At 41.2% G+C, this 11578-nt stretch overlaps 1 protein-coding gene across 1 annotated transcript; it reads right to left on the bottom strand.

The window, feature by feature from the left end:
- Positions 1 to 449: 449 nt before the first annotated feature.
- kcnk3b (potassium channel, subfamily K, member 3b) lies at positions 450 to 11481 on the bottom strand. The gene is made up of 2 exons (XM_012881812.2): positions 11037 to 11481; positions 450 to 2102 (listed from the first exon to the last, which is right to left on the bottom strand). Exons 1-2 carry the CDS (start codon positions 11419 to 11421, stop codon positions 1210 to 1212), a joined length of 1278 nt encoding a protein of 425 aa, XP_012737266.2. The 5' UTR covers positions 11422 to 11481; the 3' UTR covers positions 450 to 1209.
- Between the last annotated feature and the right edge of the window lie 97 nt (positions 11482 to 11578).

Consider the following 11578-nt stretch of genomic DNA (forward strand, 5'->3'; position numbering starts at 1 on the left):
ATTGTTTCAGTTTGAGCTGTTTACAACTCTTCAAATTAGCTAAAAGGGTGCACCGACTGACTAGCTGTTAGCCTTCTACCACCAACAATATGACATATTTTTACTACAAATACTATCACTCATATCATCACTCATGTAAATCCTTTTTTTTGGAACTCAAATCACCTAAAATATTCACATGCTTTTGTTATATATATTTTTTTAAGATAATTGAAAAGTTGCTCCATATTGCCAGACAGTTCCAGATTAGATATTTCTTACATTCCATAATATATTACTCTTAAAGCATTTGTTGTGCCCCCCTTCTATCCTACAGAGCTTTTGCTGCTGCCATAGAGGAATGGTCTTGCCATGGGAGAAAGCAGCTGCCGCCTAACTACCAACCAACTGGATGAATGGATAAATAAACCAAAACACCAGGCCTTAACCTGTAGTAAATATCTGGCAAACTGTTAGCCGCTAATGATCTGCAGCATCCTATTCTTACTCAAGGGCTCGTTCGCAATTTCTCTCATGAGTCAGGATGGTATTTGTTCTTCTCTTGTTCACATTAGGATCACCTCAGACTGAGATAAAACTTTAATACTGTATGGGTACTTGTCTAAACCTTGACTGGACTTTTCTACTCTACTGTGACAGAGGAAAAAAAAAAAAAAATGAAGATTCGTTTTTTTGCCAATAACATGATCAAAATTATGATCTGTCTCATGCTGTGAGCTGGACGTTTTGTAACACCCCTAATTTTGAAAAGATGTAGGAACAAAAATGGACACATAAAAAAATAAAACGACGCTGAATTCAATGATAAGAACACAAAATCATCGTTTGGGCCAGGACGGAAAATAGATTGAGTTCTTGTATCTCTTCGTTTCACTCTCATCTCACTCTGTTGACTTCACCGGCCGAGCAGCTGCTACGCCTTTACCTCTTGTGCACAATACGCACTGCTTTGTGTTCATGGGCCGTGATCCACAGGACTTCGAACAGGTTGGACCGGGCTCCTCTGAGCTCACACGGAGCCTCGACAAGAAAATCCTGCTGGCTGTTCTTTCTCCGCCACGTATCTGATCAAGACTTTGCTGTGTGTGCATTTTGCTTTTAGTTATTTGTTTTCTTGCGCATTATACTCTTGGAATACCAGGATTGTAGCACCACGCACATCTAGTTGCAGTTCTGCGCGCTCCGGAGCGAGCCGTTGCTGTTAAAAGGCTAAACGGAGCTGCGTCTTTTAAATAAATTGAACGGAGAAAGAATGTGTAGGCCTGTTGTTATGGAGCTTATGCTGGTGCACTGACGGGGACTGCACACGCAGCCCGATGATCCAGGATCCATGTAGTGAGGGCAGTTACTGTTCTGCTGCAAGTAGGCATCAGAGAACGTCATCTCCTGAGGGACCATGGCGGGGATGGAGTCCTGCAGCTTCTCTTTGCTTCTGTACCACAAACAGGAGCATATGGTTTGGAAATGGAGCACCTCGGTGTAGGCACCTTTTAAATCTTTAGCCTTTGTGGTGTTGTTTGCTACGGCTGTGGAGGAAGTTGAGGTCGAGAGTGGTAAAAGACGAGTCACCTCTCCCCTGGGCTTGCCCACGGTCATCAGGGCCTTCTGCTTGGCGTCCCGCCGCTCGTCCTCGGTATTCATGGTCAGGAAGCGAAGCACGACAAGGTTGAGGAACGCTCCGATCACCGTCAGGCCCATGAGGATGTAAACAAAGCAGAAAGCCACGTAACGGGGGTCATTCTGCAGCGCGTCGTCCCTCTGCAGGGCCACGTAATCTCCAAAGCCGATAGTGGTGAGCGTAATGAAGCAGTAGTAGAAGGCGTGCAGGAAACTCCATCCCTCGCAGTGGGAGAACGCTGCAGCCCCCACACACAGGGTGCTCATACAGGAGAAGAAGCCGACCGTCACCATGTTCGCCATGGAGACCTCGGTCTGACGCATTCCCAGGCACTTCTTGGATTGATGCAGCAGGTATCTGACGAACATGTTGATGCGCTCCCCCAGGCTCTGGAACATGACGAGGGTGAGGGGGATCCCGAGAAGGGCGTAGAACATGCAGAACACCTTCCCTGAGTCGGTGCTGGGCGCTGCATGGCCGTAACCTAAGAGGGAGTACATCACATGTTTACAACACTGTACAGGATGGCAAACATCAGGTCTCACAAACTGATCTCGGATAAATTTGTTTACATGTCAAGTTAAAGTAACACAAAACTGGCTATGAATATGGTCCACATACCAACCACTCATAAACCAAAACTACCAGTACTACAATGACAAAGTTCAGTCCAAGGATTGAGCTAGACTTAAATATTTTCAATCGAAAGTCACATACGTTTGACACCGATCAGAAAGACAGAATGATATATGTATATATATATATACATATATATACATATATGTATATATATATATATATATGTATATATATATATATATATATATATATATATATATATATATATATATATATATATATATATATATGCAGCTGGAGTCAGAGCTTCCAGAACCACCACACAGACGTATGCAGGACATGGTTCCAGCTGCTGCAGTCTTTGTGTCAACCACTCTCTTGAAGAACAGACAGCGTCAGAAGCGTCTCGCCTGGGCTAAAGACAACCAGGCAGGACTGCTGCTGAGTGCTCCAAAGTTATGTTCTCTGATCAAAGTACATTTTGCACTTTCTTTGGAAATCAAGGTCCCAGAGTCTGGAGGAAGAGAGGAGAGGCACAGAATCCATGTTGCCTGAGGTCCAGTGTAACGTTTCCACAGTCAGTGATGGTTTGGGTGTCGTGTCATCTGCTGGTGTTGGTCCACTGGGTTTTCTGGGGTCAAAGGTCAACGCAGCCGTCTACCAGAAGGTTTTAGAGCTCTTCATGCTCCCTGCTGCTGACCAACATTATGGAAAGGCAGATTTAATTTTCCAACAGGACTTGGCATCTGCACCCAGTGCCAAAGCTACTAGTACCTGGTAGAAAATCTATGAGGTATTGTGAAGAGGAAGAAGCGATACACCAGACCTAACAATGCAGAAGAGCTGAAGGCCTCCATGAGAGCAACCTGGCCTCTCATAACACCTGAGCAGTGCCACAGACTGATGGACTCCATGCCACGTCGCATTGCTGCAGTAATCCAGGGAAAAGGAGCCCAGACTGAGTATTGAGGGCTGTACATGCTCATATTTCTCATGTTCATACTTTTCAGTTGGTCAATTTCTGGAAGTCCTTTTTTTTTTTTGTTGGTCTTAAGTAATATTCCAATTTCCTGAGAAGCTAATTTCATTAGTTGTCAGTTATAATCATCAAAATTAAAAGAAATACAACTTGAAATATATCGGTATGTGTAAAATGAATGAATATCATATACAAGTTTCACTTTTTGAATGGAATTACTGAAACATTTATTTCTTGTTATTCTTCTGCTTATCCGGGGTCGGGTCGCGGGGGCAGCAGCTTCAGTAGGGAGGCCCAGACGTCCCTCTCCCCAGCCACTTGGGCCAGCTCCTCAGGAGGAATCCCAAGGCGTTCCCAGGCCAGCAGGGAGACATAGTCCCTCCAGCGTGTCCTGGGTCTTCCCCTGGGCCTCCTCCCGGTGGGACGTGCCCAGAACACCTCACCAGGGAGGCGTCCAGGAGGCATCCTGACCAGATGCCCGAGCCACCTCAACTGGCTCCTCTCGACGTGGAGGAGCAGCGGCTCTACTCCGAGTCCTCCCCGGATGACTGAGCTCCTCACCCTATCTCTAAGGGAGAGCAGACCGGTATAGGGTCCTCTTTACTGCAGACGCAGCACCAATCCACCTATGGATTTCTCTCTCCATCTTTCCCTCATTCGTGAACAGGAGCCTAAGATACTTAAACTCCTCCACTCAGGGGAGGTCACAATATTCTAATTATATGACCAGCACCCATATAAAATGTATATTCCCCTTGTCATGTTCAACTTCATGGCAAACAGAATGGTGCTTTAGCTGCCGCAGTTATGCTTAACATTTGCTTTCCAACGGAGGCTTTGTACCTCTAACTCCCAACCCATGATGATTTATTTTATTGCAGCTTAAGTGTCCGGGTGTCATCCTTGATGGCTCCCAGTCTTTCACCTCTCACATAAACAACGCCAGCCGGTCTGCATATTACCTTCGCAACATTAATCATCTCCGTCCCTCCCTCCCTCCACCTCAGTTCCTATTCCCCCCCTCGTCACCTCCCGTATTGATTATTGCAACTCTCCTTTGTTCACACTCTTTCCGAAATCCCTCCTTAAGCTGCAAAAAAGGTCCCAGAATTCAGCTGATCAGGATCTTTTTCATTAAATCAGTGGTTCCGCAGCAGCACGCTTCCTCTGATCAAATCCAAGCTTAAAACCGACAGATGCTGGTTATGTACAAGTACGTCTTAAAAATATGTAATGTCTTCTGTTTCATTCCACAAAGTTGATTTCATAAATTACATGAATGAATTACATATAGAATGAAATATGTCAAGCCTTTATTTTCATGTTAATTTGATGATCACGGTTTACAGATGATTAAAACCCAAAATTCAGTGTATCAGACAATTTGAATATACCGTATGATCAAATGAAACAAGGATAAAATAAACAGAAAACATTTCTATGCACTCAATCCTTGCATGACGAGCGGTTGGTTATAAAAATTGGGTGATGACGCCAATTAGCAACTTTAAGCGACTTAGAGGACAGCCCAGTGCCTGGGCAAACATTTCGATCCATACAGAAAGATGTTTCCATTTTAAGCTTTCAATTTCTATCAAATGTGTAGGATTATGAAATTTCAGGGCGACTCATAAATGGGGTAGAAATGTTTAAAATCTAGAAAATGCAGATTATGAGCTGTTACAGTACGATATGCTAACTGAGGTAATGGAGCCCATCACTGATAAATGTTGTTAAAAACTGCTAAAGAAACCATCACATGTTTCTGACTCCATTTCTCTGAAGAAGAAACTCTAAGTTTATTGACCTGTTTGTTCTGATTTCGCTTAATCTCTCATTTAAATAGAAGGACTAACATCGCCTGCACTCATCAATAATTACTGATCTTCAACAACAGAATGGCATACAAGGGTGTTACCAAATCCTTCTGGTGCTGGATAAGATTAGATAAGATATTCCTTTATTGTCCCACAACGGGGAAATTTGTGCGTGACAGTGGCAAAGACACAGACGGTTACACACTAAAAATCAGTAATGAAAAAAAGAAGAAGCAAATTTTATCCAAAGTTCTAAAGTAACAGACAATGATCTTAGCAGAAAGACTAAAAATAAAAGTCAAACAAAAAAAAAAACAGAGTAAATATTGCACAATATTCAATACTATTCCAATACTGTCATATTATTGCATTGATAATATGGCATATTCAGGTAAAAATAATTAAACATTCAAGTTAAACAGGGGGGGAAAAAAGCAGCCCATTTACACAACAATGAGAAAAACTATGCATTCTGCATGATTGTACAGCAACATGTCTGAGTAGCTACGGTGTGTGCAAGTGTACCTTAGCGTCTTGGAAACTTTTGTGTCCATTTTAAACTGTAAAGCTGCTGCTCTGACCGCAGGAATTTCTTGAGTGAGCAACTAATGTCATGTTCTTAAGTCAATTAAGTCAAATCAAGGGGGTCTCACACACATAGGGTTACCTATGCTATGTTGTAACAGCTTTTTCCATTACAATGTTTCCTTTTTTTAATTACACACAGATTCCTATGTATATGTAATTTATATTTTTCTGTCAATGTTGTCGATGTTGTTTGTGTGTAATGTGTGTATGCAGCCCATTCTTTCTACCTGCAACTAAATCTACCCTTGGGTACAAATAAAGTTACCCTGAACATGTCCTCATGTTCTGGCTGTGTCCCGCAAAAAAGTATCGCCTGTCAGCATGCTGAAAAACAGTACCGACAAAGTATTCACCAAGACAGACAATTGTTTTTGTTTTTGTTTTTTTTATCGTTAAGCTGTATCTTTATCCAGCTGTAAATTTAGTTCACAATACTAGTTATCTATATATTATACTCATAAGACAAATCTATCAGCAACATTCTGTTTATTATAGTATCCATCTCTATATGTATTAAGTAAAAACCCATGTCCTGCACTTATGGAACCATTGTTTATCCTGCACTTGCTGCTATTGCACTTCTGGTTAGACCTAAACTGCATTTCGTTGCCTTGTACCTGTACCTGTGTAATGACAATACAATCTAATCTAATCTAATCTAATCTAATCTAATCTAATCTCAGACATGTTTTGATCAAGCACTGCTGCCTTGCAGCCCCATCAGAGGGTTTAAGATGAGTAAAAGAAGAGAAACCTGGGGGGTAAGATTTCTGTTAGTCTAAGCTAGGAAGATGTCTTTTGATACTTTTTGCATATCTGAATTAATCTGAGTGGCATATTCTCAAACCGACGGGAGTATCTTTGTGTTGGTTCTGGGATTTTACACATGAGCTGGTGACCAGTATCAAGGTATGCTGAGGCTTCTGCAAGACATGGTTTTAAAAATCATTAAGATGTTTCATAATACCCTTCCTTGAGGTCAAAGTTCTCTTACTGAGATGCCAGAGAAAGTGCTAAAGTGAGCCGTTTTCTGTATGGTGCACATGAGCTCATATGCGCTCCTCCCCCACCTTTCGCTGTGCACTCCCAGTCAGCTGGCTGCAACACTTTTCCCTCACTTAAGACCAAAACACACCACTTGCGTCCAAACCTCTATGCTCAGATTTTTCTTTTTCTGATTCATGAGATCGAGTGTTCACGCGAGAGTATGTACAGGAAATTCTGCCAGCATAAGTTGTTTACTGTTTACCTTGCAGTTCAGAGATTTTGTTTTGTATTTTTTTTTGTACAAAGTGGATGTGTTTTAATAACTAACTAGCCAACGTGCCTCTCTGACTCATGACGTTCCCGTCAAATTGCTGCGTAGTTCTGACCAAAATAAACCGGGGGTCCAACATGGTGGGAGCTACACAGACCCAGCTGTAGAGAACCCGGCCACATTCACTTAAACCAGATCTAACTGCTACGTCTTCATACGGAAATGTTTCTGATTGTGTAATGGTAATTGTGTGAAAACTAAGGGACTGTCACCTATCACCCTTATTGAGGCAACGCCATTTTAAAACCACAATTGTCAAATTGTGATGTACATTTTTGTGATGTAGTGGTTATAGGTCGGCTAAAAGACTAAATAATCTCACTAATTAGCTAATGAAACAATGCTGTACTGATGGTACCTTCCCTCTAATATATGCAACAACAGCCTGCAAAACATTGTGGTTATTTCATTTATGTTGTTGCTAAAGTCAATATTAAAAGCACAATAAATATATGACTTAAATAACAGTTTGATAACTGAGATACCTAACATATCATATTAATTTGGCGGCACTGGGAATAATTTGAACTTTTCTGTATTAAACAGAGCAATTATATCATGTTAAAAGAAATCCTGATATAATCAAAATGCCGTTTTGAACCCGAAACCCAGAGCCTCATCCAGACCATAAAATAGTAAAAATAGTGAGGAATGGTGAGGAGGGGGAAGGGAAATTTTAACTGTAAATATCAGACTAAGACTAAAATAACGTGAGAAAATACAAAAAAAAAAGAATTCTAATTGTTTCATTTCACTGGAGGAATAAAAGCTTTGCAAACAAGCCTGGTCCTATGTGACAATAAAATCGCTCACTTTGTTAAATGGCTTGACTTGTAGAATCAGAAATCACTTTGTAAGATCCGTAATCCCTCCAAGAGGCCAGAAACTCCTCCATGAGCTCAGGTGAGAACCCAGAACAACATAGCTCGGTAGACCTCACTTGCCTCAGTTAAGTTCAGTGTTCATGATTCAAGAGCAAAAGAGAGACTGGGCAAGATGGCATCTGTTGGAGAGTTCTGGAGTCAAAGCTGCTGCTGACAAAAAAAGGACACAAAGACCAATTTCACATTTAAAATATGTTTGAAAAATGTCTTATTGATCCCAAAGACCTTTTGGGAAAGTGTTCTGTGGACTAACAAGAAGGAAGGTTTGCATCCCGTTAGATCTGATGTAAAAGGACCCAGGTGACCTACAGTGATTGATGGAGCCATGATTCATGCATTCAGCCACAAAATGCAGGAGAATATGCAGCCATATTTTACTCTTGTCATATTCAGCAGTACAATGATCCAAAGCACACCTGCAAGTCCACCTCTAAAAAGCTTAAACCCCTCTGAAGAACACATCACCCCTACGCACTAAGAAGGTTTGTTGATGGGACTTTTCGGTGTGGAAGTTGTGACTGAAAGAACTCTGAGCTATTTTCAGTGTAACTGATCTATTTAGATAAAAGTAAGAGGAAGCGAAGTATGATGAAGTTCTTAAAACTTACGTTTATTTTCTATGAGGAAATGTGGTTCAGGGCTAGCCCGAAGGTTCTATGGGGCCTTAAGCAGACTAGGGATGAGACTTCAGCAGAAAACAGAAATCTGGATGTTTTATAGCAAGTCTACTCTTATTTTATATATATTATTTTATATATATCTATATTATATATAGATCATGCGCTGCGCTGAGTTAACAAATTTGGTATTCTTTTAGAAAGTTCCTACTTAAGGTAAGAGTCTAGTTACCCCAATCGGAAATTAATTCAAAGACTGATGTTTACAGTTAGTACTTCTAACCTCACTAATCATGCTAACTACTTATATAAGATGTCAAAGCTAATTTGAAATGTAAAGTCTACATTTTTTTCTTTCTTTTAAAATGATTGTAAAATCTGTTAAAGGGTTAGTGATCCTCTTACCAGAGCCTTTCTCTGCCTAGAGGAGGTGGTGCCTGGTGGACCAGGGTTGGGCATAATGTGCTACTAGAACAAGCTAAATAAATGCTAGATAAACTAACTGAATGATAATAAATTCCTAACTTGAAAATTGATAAAAGGATCGAAAAGCTCACTATTACATCTCCAAATCACTACAGAGGCACAAGACAAAGCTGCTTTTATGCCCCACAGCAGCAGAGCTACTGGTGTAATTTTTTTTTGGGGTTATGTCACAAAATCTTTTGACCCAATAAAAATGCTGATCAGAACTTCCTATGTAGTACGCTTGTTAAATGTGAGGAGGGCACTGCACAGAGGGTTTTAGACACAAAAGCAGGATTTCAACAAATGCACAGCAAATAGTCAAAATAATGATTGGGACTGTTAACGCCCATGTTAACAGTTGATTTTGGAGTGAGTTAAACCTGGTTTATGTTTGACGCGCCATATTATGTCATTTTGGCTTCCATGCCCTTTGCACAGTCAAAAGTTTGCCTGGAGAAATTTCAAACTACGCAGATAGGCCCGTGTGGAAAAACGTGGCGGACGAGCAAGCGCTCCTTCTAACGGAGGTTTGTAAATACAGACATCTTTATGATTCTGCCCAGATCACTACGAACAACAAATTGTTAACAATTCCTGGACAGAAATCGGCGTCACTCTTGGAAGAAAGTCAGAGGCCTAAATGTTGGAAACAACATTTCTACTTTTAGAAGTAGTGGGTTCCAGATTGTAATTGTCCAAAAATGTCCTGGTTTCCGTTATTGCCAAACCAGGAAAACGTGAACTTTTCTTATTTTCTGTGTCCTGTGTAGTCCTGGCGCATGCGCAGTATGACAGGAATCGGTAAAAATGTAAGCACACAGGCACATTACGGCTGCCTAATGATGTAAAAACCACAAAAGAAGAAAAAAGTGGTGGATAATAGTTTACTGCCTTGGGCGCAGACTCTTATAAGCACAGCTAGGCACAGCCATAACTTAAAGTCACCTTAAACACCAGCTGAAGCTCAGCTTCTGTTCACAGGAAAACGTTTCATCTGAAATGTTCATGAGTTGCAGCAGCTTTTGGACAGTAGGCATGCGCATGTTGAGTTTCAAAGAACAGCGCCACCACTAGAGGGCGCAGCGAGGGAATTATACCGTTTTCCAGTTTCTGCTGATGCCATATAAACAGAGCTTTTAAATTGAACGTTACCATGTAAACTAGTAAACAGAAATGGGGAAAAAGCCCCGCTTTCAATGAATCATTGTCGTATAAACTCAGGTCCTAGTATGAATAATTAATCACTGGTCAGAGGCTCCTTAAGGGAATTAATTTAGTCACGAGGACTTATATTGCCGTAAATCAGAGCGTTTTTCGATCGAATACTAAATTTAAGGCATACACAACTAATTATTACATTTAATGGAAACATGTGGTGGCACTTTTACATTTGTGAGACATACCAGAAAATAAAGGGAAAAATGTTATTGAGATACAGAGGTAAATGAGGTATGAGTTTTTTTAAGTACAGATATATCTGTCCCAAAGATTGGAAAATTTTATAGAAAATCATTTAATTTAGCGATCAGCCAGTAATTGTTTACAGAGCCCTAGTTTAGCCATGTTAGAACTTTAAAAATAAGATAAAAGAAATCAGGGACCGGATATCGGCAACAAAATCTCTGATTGGTTCATCGTTAAAAATAGCCTAAGCCAAACTAAAAATAACTCAGTAGTTTTTATAGTGTAAAATAAAAAGATGATTTTCATTAGAAAACAAAGGTTCCACTGATACACACACACATACACAACTTAAATGAAAGAACAAAGAATTAAAGTGCTCTCTTAGATCATGATTTATTTTAATTGTATTTTAAGAATCCGCCCATTTTATTTAAACATTTCTCAGTGGAAGCTGTATGCCTCTTATTAGAGAAAAATTTTTACTTTCCATAATTATTATAAAGCCTTGTTTTCTAAGTAAACTCGTTTATTTCCATTTCTCAATCTCCAAAGATCTGTAAGAAAATAGCTGGATGACATCTCTGTAACCTCAGAAGACACCAGAGGAGACGTGATTCTGGAAATGACCAATAACCTACCTGGCACATGAGTGATCCCTTCAGTATTTCTCTGAAAACCGAACCACGACAACACTTTCTGTACAGAAAGAGCAAAACCTGAAAGGGTGTTTTTTCACCTGTTTTACCCCGACAGGCGCGCCTCACCTATGGTTGTGATCACAGTGATGGCGAAGTAAAAGGAGCCGGCGAATTTCCACTGGACCCCCGCCTTGTGAGGCTTGAGCTGTAAGACGACGAGCTCCAGCTCCTCGAAGTTCGCTTTGGTCAAGTTCAATTTGCGCATGAGTTCGTACTTCCTGACGTCCAGCCTCCGCTTGTGACTTTTCTCCTGCTTGGACTCCAGGGTCTCGAAGACGGCCGCCCCGACCACCAGGTAGGTGAGGATGCTGACGATGAGGGCCAGCGTCCTGGCGTTCTGTCTCTTCATGGCGACGCGATGAGCGGGGGAACGTCTCTGCGACCTTCTCTTGACGCGCTGCGCATCCAACAGAGGAGACTTTTGGAGATGGAGCCGCAACCACCCCCACATCACAGTTGGGTTGCTACTGTGGGCTATTTGGACTATTTGTCACCGTTTTATATTTAGATCCCGCACAAGAAGGGAAGAGGAGGGGAAAAAAAAACACACGCCGGGCAATCCCACAGACTTCTTGGAGTGGCGGCTCCATCCAAACGCGTACCTTTGC

This window comes from Fundulus heteroclitus, chromosome 19 (genome assembly GCF_011125445.2).
Source record: "Fundulus heteroclitus isolate FHET01 chromosome 19, MU-UCD_Fhet_4.1, whole genome shotgun sequence".
NCBI classification, from domain to species: Eukaryota; Metazoa; Chordata; class Actinopteri; order Cyprinodontiformes; family Fundulidae; genus Fundulus; species Fundulus heteroclitus.